Source organism: Sebastes umbrosus, chromosome 20 (assembly GCF_015220745.1).
Source record: "Sebastes umbrosus isolate fSebUmb1 chromosome 20, fSebUmb1.pri, whole genome shotgun sequence".
Classification (NCBI taxonomy): Eukaryota; Metazoa; Chordata; class Actinopteri; order Perciformes; family Sebastidae; genus Sebastes; species Sebastes umbrosus.
Window position 1 is genome coordinate 24257815 of NC_051288.1, and position 16193 is coordinate 24274007.

Sequence of the window (16193 nt, forward strand, 5' to 3'; positions counted from 1 at the left end):
TGTCTGCTTCTCCAAACTGTGAGCACGCCGATCGTCATCTAAGTTACGAGCACATCACTGTGTTGGCAATAAAAAACTTGAGAGAATACAACTGGAAGCGCTTCAGTGCGTCGGTAGATTTGTGAAGTGTCAGGGAGGTAAACAGTTTTGTGACTTCACTGAGGAGTTTCACTGGGATCTGTCCTGTGTGGTTTTCATTCAGTCCGACTGATTCATTCAACTCTCTGATGTAAATCTGTCTGTCTCTGTGAGGTTTTTATTGTGTTTGCAGTAGTTGCTCTCATATGGGATTGTTCCTTCTTTCACCGTCTGTGTGATTGTCTTGTGAGAGCGCTACGATGAGTCAGTCAACACTTTCACAAAGACGCAAAGTCGTGGAACGCACTGCGTTGGCTCGGCTGACAGAAACAGCATCTAGGTATAAGACAATGTAGCTGTAAATGTTTTATTTGTCTACCTTTGATGCTTACGACATTATGGCTAATAATTTATATCCTTAATTCAGAATATGAATGGGATTTTCACTTCTGGAAACTCACTGTTGAGCTTCATTCTTAGATGAAGACCTGCTTGTTAACATGAGCTTTAATCTTGCAGCTTCCTGCTCTCTTGGCCTCCTGTTCTTACATGCTAATCACTCCTCTCTCTCTCTCTGTGGGGTTGTTATGAGAGCGTGGGATTCCTCTCTCCACTCCTGTCTCCCTCCTCTAGTCTCTGATGTCAGCATAATACTTTTAGTGAATCACACACAACTTTACTCCTCTCAGCACAACCCGTCACACACTTACTAGTCACCGGCAGCTTTGCAGACGAGGATGAAACAGGAAGTGTAATCATGCTCATCAGAAGCTGTTGCTAGGCTGTGACAGACCTTTCTGCAGTTCCATTCATGCTTCTTCCGTCCCTGCTCTCCTGCTAACTGGCCTACATACCGGCATCAGTATCACACACACACACACACACACACACACACACACACACACTCTGCTTGCACTGTCTCTTCCCATCACGCTACATTCATCTCTCCTCTTCCTCGGTCCTTGTCTCACCGTCTCTGTTGCCCCCGTTCCTGAATGGTATTCATCACGTCTTCCTGTCTTACTCTCTCTCTCTCGTTCTCCCTCCTTCTCCTCCTCTTTCCTGTGAGACTTCATCCAACCTGACAGCGTTGGTGTTTTCCACATCACTGAATCTGGTTTCATCTGCAGGCTTGCAAATCCTTCTTAGTGTTTTGGTTTAACCTGTATGAAATAACAGAAGGGCTGCATACATTTACATGATGAACTATTTACCCAAACTGTCCTGATGAAGACAACAGTTAGGCTACTCGCAAATGATATTGAATTATTGTAGCCAAAATGTATTAGGGGAGGCTTTTCCTCTTCTACTCCAGGGTAGCTGTCCTATTTGTTCATTACATTTGAACCTGTGTCAGACTTAAGTCACACAGATTTACTATATACATATACACCGATCAGCCATAACATTATGACAGCATGGGCACCCTGACCAATCTGCGGCTGCGCAGCGATGCGTTATGTGTTCTCACACCTTTCTATCGGAACCAGCATTCACTTTTTTAGCAATTTGAGCTCCAGTAGCTCTTCTATTGGATCGACAACACGGGCCAGCCTTCGCTCCCCACGTGTGTCAATGAGCCTCGAGGTCTGATCCTGTCGCCGGTTCACTGGTTTTCTTTCCTTGGACCACTTTTGGTAGGTCCTGACCACTGCAGACCGGGAACATCCCACAAGAGCTGCAGTTCTGGAGATGCTCTGACCCGGTCGTCTAGCCAGCACTATTTGGCCCTTGTTGTCAAAGTCGCTCACATCCTTACGCTGGACCATTTTTCTGCTTCCAACACAAAGTTCAAAGTTCAAAATGTTCACTGTCTGGTATATCCCCCCCACTGCCAGGTGCCATGGTAACCAGATAATCAATGTTATTCACTTCACGTCTCAGTGGTCTTAATGTTATGGCTGATCGGTTTATATATATATATACATATATATATATATATTCATTTATTTACTTTTTACTTTTTCTTTTTATTCATTTCTTTTTCTTTTTCCTTTATCTCTTAACTTCTGTTACTATTAATGTGTATTATTTTCTCTGTATTGTCTATAATTTATTTTTGTGTGGGTAGATGGATGTGTTGTGAGTGTTGTTGGGCAAAACAGAATCTTTTCACTGTAGAGTTATTGATAATCAATAAAAAAAACATTTTGAAAGAAAGAAAGAAACAAAAAATTGTGATCTGCTAATAATCTCCATTTTTACTAAATGTATCGGTAATCTGATTACACCTTTTTACCAACTGTAACTGAATACAGTTACCTTTTGTTGGTATCCTAATAATGACGTAATGCCGTTCTATGTAATCTGTTACTCCCCGAGCCTGCTCACAGGCCTGACGGCAGCAAAACAGCTGTTTTTTAAAATGGTCTCAAGATGCAGAAAAAGTATAAAAGTATACAGTAAACTGTCCTTCCCTCTTTTAATACTTTGTTCTTAGATGCCCTTTATTGTTATTGCTCACTCACTGCTCTCTCTCTGTCTCTCTGTCTCTCTGCAGCTCTCACCAACTGACAAGAGTTTGGAGTTTGACAGAGACTTTCGCGTCCGTCACTACGCAGGAGATGTGGTGTAAGTGTCTTAAAGTTTTATTTATTCAGGAAAAGCTTTTACCGGTGATTCATCCTCCTTTTCCCACAGTTGTACATTTTTACATATTCATGCCTCTGAGCTGCCCACTGAAACCACAGTCTTGTACTTCTGGCTGCCTGCAGAGCAGATGGGAGTTTAAATTCAACTTGATGTCTGTTTGGAGATGTGGGAGCTCCACTCATTCACACTCTCCGACTACATTTTGACCAAATGCTTTTTTCATAACCCAGATTCATCCGTCTGTTCAACCCTCTGGATTTGAATATTTACCACCAGACAGTTACTTTCTGAGTAGGGATGCATAATTCCTTTGACTCCTTACTTTATATAATGCCTTAGATCGGTTAATGGAAAATATAAAAAACACATTTCTGTGCACCAATAAAACTGCAACGTAAACGTCTGTCCAGACTCCAGATCCAACACATTTTAGTCATTTGCACTGCAACATATACATTGTCTGCATTTTGCAGTGCTAATTTATACTGTGAACACAGACAAGTGCCGAATCATTGTAGTCTGCTGCAGTAGTGCAACAAAACAGAACTGAATTACATCAAAATAACCATCTAGTCTGATGTGGAACAGCGCCTACTCTACTACTAACACACACAGTCAAGGACACTTGCGCACACACACTCATTTAAACGTTATCTTCATTGCATGACGTCCCACAAACTGACAGCCCCGCTTCCCAATCCCAGAAGCACTTGGGCACCATTTTAAATGAATAAATCACACACGCTAAGCCTCCCAAAAAAAGTGCTCTGAGGGAAACGTGTTGAGCCCATTTGTGAGGGCTAAGTGTCTGCCACCCGGGGGAGGACTCGGGCAGAGGCGGCCTGACTGGCAGGCCGGATTGATCCCGGAGCCACTTAGAGCAGGCAGGAGGCCGAGAGCACCTCACATCTCACAGCAGGGAGTGCAACCGCTCTGCTGTTTATAGCTGCTTCATCACTTAACAGCACACATTAACTTTAAGTGGATATTAACATAAGGATCAGCTTATATTTAGATTCACTCAGACCACAATTTATACACCCAGTGGCCACTTTATTAGGTACACGTGTACACCTGCTATTATTTAATCAGCAAAACATGTGGCTGCAACTCAACTCGATGACGTGGTCAAGACATTAACGCAACTTGTGCTTTGTAGGTTGTAGGTCTCAGTTTTACAGCTATAGTGAAGATACTGGTATCATATGAAACTAGAAAACCTCATTGGTACCAACCATGTCATACTAGCTTGTCATGAATGAGGTTAAATAACGCTCCAAACCTGACCCAAAAACTGCAATGCAAAGCGAACTGTGTGCTTGTTGAACCGTTGCACCACTAAAGGACACAGACACACATCCTCCAGTGGCTGCTGCTTCCAGCAGGATAACATGCCACAAATCACCTCATCTCAAGCTGGTTCCACCAACATTACAATGAGTTCAGGTTTACGGCCTCCACAGTCACCAGATCTCAATCTAATAAAGCACTTTTAGGACGCGGTGGAACGAGAGATTCACAGCGTGAATGTGCAGCCGACAAATCTGCAGCAACTGTGTGATGTTATCACGTCAACATGGAGCAGGAGGAAGGTTTCCAGCACCTTGTTGGATCCATGCCAGGCTGTTCTGGGGCCAGTATTAGAACAGTGTACCTAATAAAGTGTAAATTATCAGATGATTCAGAGTTATATTTAGATAAAGGTTAAAGTGATCATGTAGTTATGATGTTACCGGTTAAGAACAGTAAGCAGGACGGTATGTACATATGCATTTACCTCCGTCTCTCCTCTCTCTCCTCAGCTACTCAGTGGTGGGTTTCATTGATAAGAACAAAGACACTCTGTTCCAGGATTTCAAGAGACTGCTGTACAACAGGTGACACACACACTTACTCACACACAGAGTAATACACACCGCTTCAATCACCTCCACACACTGTACTCGCTGTATTCCTTCCTTTACATCACACCCCTCCAGAAAGAACAGCACAGGACTAGTACAACTAATCTCCTCTCAGCTGGCTTTTATCCTCCTCTCCTCCTCTCCTCCTCTCCTCCTCTCCTCCAGTCCTCTGGTGATTTTTCCTCTGCTGAATATCAGTGTGAGCTCTAGTAATTCCTGACCTGTCTAATGTGTATTTTACGATGCTCTTTGCTCGGGTCAAAAGCAGGATATTTGGATAGCAGCCAGAAATGTTTTAACGTGGGTGCTCGTGATCTAATGGAAGAAACTTTTATTTGGTTTGGTGTTGTATCCAGAGTTAACATTAAAATACAAATTGTGCAAGGTCGTAGTCATTCAAATGTTATAACAAGATACTAGGGCTGTCAAAGTTAACGCGATAATAACGCGTTAACGCAGTCATTTTTTAAGTGACAAAAGTCAAAATTCTCTGATTCCAGCTTCCTAAATTGCGTATTTTCTGATGAATATTGCACGGCTAAAAACACTGACTTGTGCTGTGATTGTTATCTGTTTTTACTCAGTAGTTATTTAGGTGTTGTAATCTCTACTTGTACAACTCTACCTTTCTTGTTTCCAGTTCTAACCCGGTACTGAAAGGGATGTGGCCTGAGGGGAAACTGAGTATCACTGAGGTCACCAAGCGTCCGCTGACAGCTGCAACGCTCTTCAAAAACTCCATGATCTCGTTGGTGGAGAACCTGACCTGCAAGGTGAGGAGTCAGGATAGGTTAGAGGATGGGACATGGACCAAACCAAAAAGTCAAATAAATGTTTCCCAAAGATGGTTTCTGTCATTGTAGGTAGTCCTTATCACGCTGATATATATTCAAGTGTGACTTTTTCTGAGAAGTTTGGTTTTAATTAGTTATTTGATGCTATAAAAAGAAGGTGAGACGTCATGATTGACAGCTGTGAGTCTCTTGCTGACGAGCTGTGGCCGTGCTCGGCTCTTGATTGGTTCAGACGCGTGACCTTAATACTGCGGCTACACCGCCCGATCACTACTGAGCAGACTCTGGCTCCAAATGACGTCAAAATCTCAAGATGGCAGCTCCCGTATCCGGGATATTTTAGCTTCACTTCTGTACAGGGTCTGGAGGAAGTGAAGACGCATCATCCATCTTTATATACAGTCTATGGAGCTTACGCACACAGTCCTGTATGTTCCAGTTGTTAACAGTCTGTCGCCCTCTGTAGGAACCCTACTACGTCCGCTGCATCAAGCCCAACGATGTCAAGTCCCCTCTGCTCTTCGAGCAGGAGCGCTGCCGCTTCCAGGTGGAGTACCTCGGGCTGCTGGAGAACGTCAGGGTGCGGCGTGCCGGCTTCGCCTACAGACAGACTTATCCTCGCTTCCTACAGAGGTACACACAACATAATAATCTCTCTAAGCGCCCTGACCATGTCATAAACCTAGTTTCAGTGAGTTATATCCTTAAATATTTTAGTTATTACATGTCAGGATTTGGATCTTCTAATGGATCAAATAAAGATAGTTATTGCTACTGGTCAGTCCTGCACTAGATTCATCATTTCCCTTTCCCAAATTATAGGCATATTTCATAATTTGATGTATCATCAAATCATGTTAGGGTTGTGATTTGAAGGTTAGATATGTTGCTCATGGGACTAGCTTTAAAATCTGTGTAGAAGAGGTGATTGAGTAACACCTCTTCCTCACCTCACTCGCTCTGGACCAACATGCTGAAGCCCTGAGTGTCTGCTGGGCAGCCATGAAGGATATTTACACGACGGTTCCTGACTGTGAGGAGTAAATATGTGTTGTGTAACTCTAATCAGCTCACATCTAATCTAATCTTGCAGCTAATCAGTAAAATCCCCATCAGCCATCCCATAATAACCCCTTCATCATCTTCTTCTTCTTGTTTTTGCAGTAGCTTCCTACGAGCATAATTTTGTTGTCCTCTGACCTTGATTAAAAGCGGGCTGGATCGTAATCACTAGAAAGAGACGTTGTTGTAAAAACACTTTAATGTGCTGCAAACATCACCGTGTGTTTTTATTGTGGTAACGTAGCAAACAGCAGCTAGTCGACGACCTGCGTTAATAACTCATGTTTTATTCATACAGAAGCTCGAGCACCTGACATTACAAGTCTGTTTACATCCCCATTAGCACTCGTTTGTTTGCAAGCAGATAATGGATTCCTTCTGAGGCCGATAGAAATACTGTTTTTAACTGTAAACAGGTTATATAAATAAACATTTTTGATAAGGATTCCTTAAATTTGACCAAGATATGTATTTACAGTACCGGGCATGACATTTGAGGTACGTTTGAAGTTTAATACTAGTTACTTTTCATGTTAAAAAATGTATTTCAGCTGATTTAACTCAACTCAAAATGTATTTATTTTATAATTTTAATAGACTAAAGAGTTAATGAATGAAAATAATCATCAGTTGCAGCCCTGAATATCTCTAACCCTGAACATTAAAGTCTCACATTTAAGATCTTTCATGAGAAGTTGTGTCTCGGCCGAGGCTTCAGAAAGAGTCGGGGCTGATGTGAGTCAGGTCAGGGCGGGACTTTAGAGACTAGCAATGGACAGACGTGGATCCTTGGAGTCTCAAACGTCACCTCATGTTTCCCTGCGGAGGACGAGTGTCACTGCATAAAGTCAGATAAGACCCAGACATGCTGTACCCGCTGTGGAACAGATGAGACAGGCTGCTTTTGATTTGTTGCTTTTAATACTTTTGGTTACTTAAATCACCACATATCTCTACCATTAGTACACACACACACACACACACACACACTTGTTGTGGCCTTGCCCTTTTTCCCCAGCTGTCCCATTTGACGCTGCCCTCGTAGAGACCATCATGGTGGACGGAGGATTAATGAGTCTTTTTGCATAACATGCTCACAAGTCATCCAACTGTGTCACTCCAGTCCTCCTCGCTGATGCATTTGGACTCAGTATTACATCACAGCCTCGTCAGTGGGTCGGCTGTGAAGTGACAGTCTGTAAACAAGCGCCAGGATCTTTGGATCCTGGAAGACGGAGAGTATCACTGCTGTCCTGGAATATCCTCATATTCTCGATTATTTCACGTTTTCACATTAACTTTAGGTTTTTCTTTGGTCTGTAGATTTGGACACGTGAAAAGGTTCTCAAAACACATACATTTTTTTTTTTTAAAGATCACTATTTTCATCCTGTACGTCCTTCTTCCTCTAGATATTTTACTAATATTATTTAGGATATTTTAAAAAAAATTGTCCGATACATTACTAATATAATATTTAGTGTCAAAGCAACCCTCACAAATTACAAGAACATTCCTTTTGTTAAATGCCTATGTTATGGAGAATTGTTCTATATCACTTAAAACATTTTGATTAAACACACAAAACACTGATGTTGAAGTTAAAGAATATAATATTGCAACTAGAATGGCACGCTTAGAGCGCAGACCTCCGCCTCCTTCTCCGTTCAGCTTGCGCCATCATCCCCATGTATTTTTGTTTATGTTGAGATCAGCTGTACGTAGCGGAGCATCGTAAAACACTTCATTCAAACTGGACAGAAACAAAATAAAACTCACCTAAACTGTCGAGTTTAATGTGAAAAAATGCCAAATCTACAGTCGTCATACCCACTACCACCACTAATAATAATAATAATAATAATTGATATACCCCCTCAAAGACGAAGAAAACCTTTTCCATTGGTCAACTTACTTAACTTTGACTTATTCAGTGTTACCATCATTCATGACCGACTGGCAAATAGCCTGCGCTGATCACGCTTTAACATGAGACCTCGCATGTTCTCCTCATGAAATGCTGTATTGTGCACACACATATCTCCATGAATAGATTTCCTCTCTAGTGTCTGTTAACTTTAAAGATTCCCTCTACACCTGCTAGTACAGGAAGGAGCTTTACTGACAGCAGCACAACCTGTTTCAGGACAAACTCCGCTCCATCAACATAAAGTCAGTGTACAAAAAGCATTCTGTAATTCATCAGTTTAATGTAGTCTCATGACTTTCGTAACAGGCTTCCACAGGTCTTCAAAAACCATAAGGTTGATAAAAAGAAGAATATAAGGTCTCATATTTCAATCCAATTATACCACTGAAAAGACTCTTCAGAGCGTAATTGGACCCCTCACCCCCTGAGTTGGGCTGTAGGTGCACTATACATTAATGAATCCTCTTTTCCATGTACTAAATGATTTCCACGGCACCACGCCAGGAGCAAAGTCCCACACTTGCTTAGCAATTAAGATGATCTCTACAGGACTATTCAGTATTCCTTCAGATATAATATGATCTGAGGAAAGAGACATTTTCCCCCCCTCTGGCCAAAAGAAGAAAAAATGACATTTTGAACAAACACACAGGAAACACATAAATTATTCAATTACAGAGAGTCTAGGAGACGAGTGTGGATTATAAATTGTACTGTATCATTTTGATTTATTCCTCACTGACAATGTTTGTGTTAATGTTATATTGACCTAATAAAACCCAATACAATTTAAGTAATAACACTTAAGAGTCTGCAGCCATGCTGGCAGCTCTGTGAGCTAAATGCTAACATCAACTTGCCAACTTGCTCATAGTGACAACACCAACATGCTGATATTTAGCAGGTGTAATGTTTACCATCTTATTTCTGTGTGTTAGCATGCTTACATTTGCTAATTAACACTAAACCCAAAGTACAGCTGAGGCTGATTCCGTTAGATTTGCAGATATGTGATCAGAAACCAAAAGAAATTCAACCTGATGATGATGCTAGATGAAAAGTCAAGGGATAACCAAAGTTATTACAATTAATCCTGAGGGGAACATGAATGTGTTTACCACATTTCATGCTAATCCAACAGTTGTCCAGGCATTTTGTTATTTCGCCTATAAAGGAACTACACCACGGTCGAACTTAGTGTTCCTTCCTGCAGCAATCTACATTTTAAATGATTATGTCTTCTGTTTAGCTGCTTCGTTTCCTGATACGACCTCTCTGTCCGTCCTCCAGATACAAGATGATCTCAGAGTTCACGTGGCCAAACCATGACTTGCCATCAGACAAAGATGCGGTGAAGAAGCTCATGCAGGGCTGTGGATTTGACCAAGACGCGGCCTACGGCAAAACCAAGGTCTTCATCCGCACGCCGCGTACCCTCTTCAGCCTGGAGGAGCAGCGAGTGGAGATGGTCCAGAGAATCGTCCTCTTCCTCCAGAAGGTGAGAGTCTGACCACCTCATGGTACCACAGGAACTCAGATACCGACATCAGACAGCAAAACACTGATGCATTATTGCTCTGACCTCATGGGAAATTCAGAATTTTTCTCTTCCTGACTTTGTCTTAAATTTAGACCAACATCCTTTTTCAGTGTTCTCATAGAAACCCGCCGGTCCTCGTTCTGCATATCAATAACCTCGGAGACTAGAAAACTCTATTCAAATGTTTATACACATTATACCATATGATATAATCTTGTATTATTTGGAACCTGATATCTCTCAGGTGAAGGTTTCCACCCACACAGCTCACAGTAAAGCTGTGAGTGGATGCAGATTTAGAATTTGAGATGTTTCTGAGTTTCGGGCAGCAACACAAATGCTCCTTGTGTCTGATTTTCTTTTTTTTGTGTTAGCGGTGTGACGACACCTTCAGGCGAGAATGCCAGTATCCCGGTGTGATCGCGGCGTGTCGGATCACGACGTGTCGGATCGGCGCGCAGAGCAGAACTTACTGTGATAGATGATGGAGAGATGGGTTGTGGTGTACTGCTCTGTCTGGCTGTCAGATTTAAGATGCACAGTGCAAACCGCCCGGATGCTTCAAAAATGGCATCTCTGACTGACAGGCAGGTAGCTCAGATACATCAATGCGTTTTCTGCACACTCTGCATGCATCATCTGAGCTCTTGAATCACTATATCCTACACCTGGGAACCGTGTGATTGACACTTATACAGAACCTGTTATTATATTAGAATCATGCAGAGACGGCCCTGACCAATTTGGTGCCCTAGGCAAGATTTCTCAGTGTTGTTTTTGTGCATACAGGATTGACATAACCCTCTGAAAATGATGGTGGATCATCTGACTGGCATTAACATTACTGTCTTTTGAAGGCCTTTGCAGGTTTCAGTTTTCAGTTTTTTGATACCAAACATGTCCTGCTAGTAATTACTATTTCCTTACTGGGAAAGGGGCTAAATATCGCTCCAAATTTGAGCCGTCTTTACCGCGAGGTCCGTGACACCTCAGTGGCAAACGTCAGTGTTACAGCCAGGCTGTTTGTGCCCTACGCACAGCGCGTGATGCACGTGTGCCTCACGGCGGCGCCGGAATCATGTTTACAGATTCCTCCACATTGTGTTGCTTTCATGTCTACCTTTCTCGTGAGTATCTCCGAGCTCTCAGACATGAAAGGGGCTTTTCCAGCCAAATGAACTCCTGTAGCGGATTGATTGGTTGACCTTTGTATTGATCCGTGTGACCCTTTGCGGGCTCTTCCCACGGACACACCAGACATCCTCTCCCTCAGGAAAACTCTATCTAGTATCTCCCAGGATAAGCAGGCTTCCATAACGAAGGGAAAGCCCAGAGGAATCACCACCAAAACAAACATCACAGAGGGAGCGTATTTAATGTTGCCCTCTGTCAAGGCCAGACGCGCAGTATGTGCTTCACATGCATGCTCACACGTGCTGTATGCACTCACTGACACACAGAATCAAATAGCGGTGTGACAGCAGCATTGACTCCTGTATCCATCATGCTGTTACTCAAACAAACATCCCAACCCTGAGTCTGATCTGCTGCGCCAAGCAATCCCCTTATCAGCACCTGGCACACCACGCAGCCTTATGCCAGTCGGGGCCGCCGTGCCAGGACTGTCTGTCAGCCTGCGACTGAGGCTCAGACACACTTCTTGTCCCTCCGTTTGCCTCGTGGATTTAGAATAATACCGCTTAGTTCGCCCCATCAAACAACTAAAAAACACAATTTGTGAATCTGCACACTCCTAAAGACAGGTTAAGTGGCTCCTTGTGTTGCCGCTGCTTGTCCAAAATTGGGAGAACATTGTGTTTCATTTTACTCCCTTTAAATTACCATAACCTCTCCTCCTTTGAGGAGGAGGAGGGAGTAGCTGGAGGAGAGGATTGGGTCCGGAGGAGGCTCCATTTTAATCCTGCTGTTCTCTCCATCCTTCAATCCTTTCTCCATGTGCTCACCTCATCTCTCCACTCTTGTTGTTGCTGCAGCGGCCCCGACCTGAAATGTATTGCAATCAGGCCCGGATGCATTAACGGTGATAGCTCCAGTGTGCATCAACACTGATATATCCACCTCTAAATCATTGCCACTTTAAGAAATGGCAACTGGAAGGAGAAAAAGAGGCACACAATCCAACATAAATACAGATGTTATAAATTATACATAGGCCACCCCCACCTTCCCTTCCGTGTTAAAATGAATATTTCATAAATCCAAGCTCAGCCATCCACATCACAATAACTGTCGGCGCTTGTCACAGCAGCGGCGATGACGAGAGGAGAGACTCCCCCCCCCCCCCCCCTCTGTGTATTCTGAGCCGCCACCTTTAATTGCTTTCCAAAGCTTTACATAGTCTCCGTGTAGCGGTAGGTTTATCAGACGTGGCGAGCGTTATGTCTTGGGTAGTCAGCTTTCACGGCGTGGCCACGGGGGGCTTGTCTGAGCAGGAGCTAAATGAAAATGCCTTAAAAGGATAAAGAGCCTTATTTGTTGTTTTTTTTGTATTGTTTCCTGGTGGATAACTTGTAAATAGTGCAGGTTTCGGTGTATCTGACATGCAAAGGGAGTAATCTGTGCAGCCCTCTTGTGAATAGCAGGCTACTTAGTGTGAAGCTAGCAGTGCCTCCTCTCTGCTGCTTAACGGTCCAGAACTGATCTGTCTCCTGCTAGACCTCAGCAGAAACATGATCTCTAATCCTCTGATCCCCCCCCTCTGAACCTGTAAAGTGTTTAAGTTATCATCCAAAGATTTCACCTCCACATAAACCCTTCAACACTGCAGCAGATCAGAGGAGGATGGCTTCACAACAATCCTGCTGCTGGATGTGGAAGAGAGGAAGTGTGCTTCCTCTGTTCTCACATGTTCTCAGAGAAAACTGTCTTTTACTGTCTTCACTTCCTTTTGCCATCATCCGGGGTTGTCATTACTGCGGTGGCGTCTCCCTACAATACGCACACGTTTTAATGCAAGCTGTCCTAAGAGCTGTGCAATTATGTACTTTTTCGCAAATTACTCAAGCCAATAAATCGATTAATTTAATAGTTGACAACTAATCTCACATTTTGTATCTGTTCTAAATGAACCTTAAAGGGAGATTTGTCAAGTATTTAATACTCTTATCAACATGGGAGTGGGCAAATATGCTGCTTTATGCAAATGTATGTATATATTTATTATTGGAAATCAATTAACAACACAAAACAATGACAGATATTGATCCAGAAACCCTCACAGGTACTGCATTTAGCATAAAACAATATGCTCCAATCATAACATGGCAAACTGCAGCCCAACAGGCAACAACAGCTGTCAGTGTGTCAGTGTGCTGACTTGACTATGACTTGACCCAAACTGCATGTGATTATCATAAAGTGGGCATGTCTGTAAAGGGGAGACTCGTGGGTACCCATACAACCCATTTACATTCACACATCTGAAGGTCAGAGGTCAAGGGACCCCTTTGAAAATGATCATGGTTTTTTCTAGTTTCATATGATGCCAGTATCTTCACTCTAGCTTTAAAACTGAGCCCGCTACAACCTAAATATCTCAAGTTGTGTTAATGCGTTAAAGAAATTAGTGGCGTTAAAACAGATTTGCGTTAACGCGTTATTATCGCGGTAACTTTGACAGCCCTAATTAAAATAACCTATGGTTGTATTTTTCACTTTAAGATGGTTAAATGATGTTAGAAATAGGCTACAGTTTAATTTTTGGCCTATTCAAACAAGACAATTTCGTTTAAAAGATATATATGTCATGCCAGTTTTTGTTGTCCAGTTTGGAGTTATTAAGCCTCCTTTGCATTAATGGATTCATTCAGTTTTCTAGTTTCTTAAACGTAACCCGCTACAACCTAAAAATCGCAAGTTGCGTTAATGCGTTAACTTTGACAGCCCCAGTTAATATTTAGAAAATGCAAATGTTTTATGAGGAATTAAATGTATTCCACACAATTGTTTGACTTCAAGGATGCACACGATGCATTCGGCCCTTAGTTTTCTGTCGCTGGACTAATCAATGAATGGACTGTTTCAGCTCCAGTCAGTTCTTACTGCACTGATTCTTAGTAATTAAGTAAAGGACACCCACCCAAGTCCATTGTGTAGAGATTGTATTGTTCAGCACTATCGATAATCTACAAACCATATTTAGATATTTAGAAAGCATGTGTTGTTGCATTCTTTTACACTAATTTCATGTTTTATTCATGCTTTACTTCCTCAATAAGTTGATTTCATTGTGTGTCCTTCAATGTTTGAATAGTGTGTGTCACTTTAAGCTTAAACTGCTGACGATCGTCAATATTCCTCCAATCTATGGTGTCCAGTCCCGTCTAATTGATGGATGGGATGTTCAATTTACTCGTCAATACTGTCTCTTCTAATCAGACTGTATTGTTCACTTTGACCGCGTTTGTTTCACATTGTTAGAGTATTATCCCGGAGCTGAGTCTTTAAGCTGACATATTAGTGGGAGATATGATTGAAGGAATGAGAATGTGTTGTTGTCGATGTTGCTGCTCACCCGAGCACTTTATTGATTTATGATAATGACTGCTGGCCTGTGCCTTTGGCCTCGGTGTCTCCCCTGTGACAGGCTGTGGTCAGAGCACGTTGCAGCCTCGCTTAAATTGTGTCACGCGCTCTTGATTCCGCCTCCCTCCGCCCACCGTGTGCAGCGAGCGTGTCACTGGAAAACCGGCTCAATACCCCCAGAGGATGTGGAAACTCAGCAAGTGTGTCAGTGGTGCAGAAAGGCCTATCTGTCTCTCCATGTCGGAATTTGGTCATGTTTTTTTTTCCCCCTTCTTGGTGACAACGAGGTGACGTGGTGTTTTTGTATCGGACCTTTTTAAATTGCCAACACTGCAGTTCAGTTAATGGCCTTTTATTGGAGCTGCAATGCTTTTAGATTAAAGACATTCAGTAGCCAGTAATGGGATCCTCTCCTCTCCTCTCCTCTCCTCTCCTCTCCTCTCTGCTACCAACCGAAACCTTCCCCTCTCACCAGTTGTCCTGGCTCGTGTGATATGTGGATGCTTTTACTCTGTGTGCATTTCAAACCCCCCCCTCCTCAAGTAAAACCCCAGCAATCTGTCCCGCTTTGTTGCGACGAAAGATCCCCAATCTGGCTTTGATGAGCTCGTAAATCCCGAGCCCCGGAGCGCGGTGAGGGCAGGCTACCATGATGGCAGAGTCTCTAAAAGGATGATCAGATGGCTTTATTGGCCAGGAGAGTGAGGGGGCAGACCGTCAGGGGCCTTGTTATTGGCTTGATTTATCCACGATCCCCCCCGAGTGTCATCTTCATCAGCTTCACCAGCGTCATCGCAGTCTGCTTCTTCGCCGGTTGAGAAGCAGAGAATGTGTTTGTGTGTTCGACTGGATGCCCCCCACCCATCATAAGTCTAACCTCTCACCACTTCCCACCTGTCACACACCGTAATGAGGCTCCGCAGACAGCAGAGACACTTTACGTCTGCTGTTATCTGATTCATCGTTTCTTTATGGTCTTTTTCCTCCTGCTTTGCTTCCAGTCGTACACAATGTAATTAGTGATGTGTTGCTCAGATAAACACAGTTGTTGATCTGGCACAGGCCCGAGAAGCACCATGTGGATGTTATCCCACCAACATCTTAACTGAGATCACTGGGAAATCTAATTTGGCCACTTTTTGCTCTGTGTATCATGTGAGCACATATGGGTCTGTGTGGGGGGAGGAGGTAGAGGAGTGGTTTATATACTGAGGGACTATATTAGAGTGAAAACAATAGAATATAGAGACTATGATACGATACAATACCCTGCCTAAATATCTCAACACCAATACTGAAACAATACCACTGCAAAAATCTAAAACATCAGGAAAAGTTATGGAATAAAAGATGGCAGAACATTGAACTTTAAATATTTTTTTTATTAATTAGAAATGTTTAAAGGGACTGTATGTACGTTTTTACACATATAAACATTTTTTAATTGTTTTTTATTCGTCGATGCGCGGTCGCACATCGACGCAACTCAGGGCTCGTATTAAAACACTGTCATCCGTAAAGTATCGATATTAATAAAACGGGGTATCGTACTATTTTCATGTAATTAGATGAATGTTTAATGCTGTATTTATGACATATTAAGAGATTTTTACAGATAAGATCTTAATTCATGCTGTCAGCAGTGTTGGCAAAAGCAACTTATCACCAGTGAGCCTTAAACCTGCATTCTCTCTACCAGCCAGCAGGGGGCGACTCCTCTGGTTGCTAAAAGAAGTCTGATTGTATAG

General features: G+C 42.7%; 1 protein-coding gene across 4 annotated transcripts in view; it reads left to right on the forward strand.

The window, feature by feature from the left end:
- myo1d (myosin 1D) overlaps positions 1-16193 on the forward strand; it is a 112293-nt gene that overhangs the window by 47376 nt on the left and 48724 nt on the right. For all 4 annotated transcript variants that reach the window (XR_005204600.1, XR_005204602.1, XR_005204601.1 and 1 more), the window contains exons 12-16: positions 2579-2649; positions 4473-4547; positions 5215-5347; positions 5835-6001; positions 9651-9858. Coding sequence is in view for 1 of the 4 variants with exons in the window: in XM_037754275.1 (XP_037610203.1) it covers positions 2579-2649; positions 4473-4547; positions 5215-5347; positions 5835-6001; positions 9651-9858 (654 nt within the window). In the remaining 3 variants the exon portion in view is untranslated. The remainder of the gene's footprint in view (positions 1-2578; positions 2650-4472; positions 4548-5214; positions 5348-5834; positions 6002-9650; positions 9859-16193) is intronic.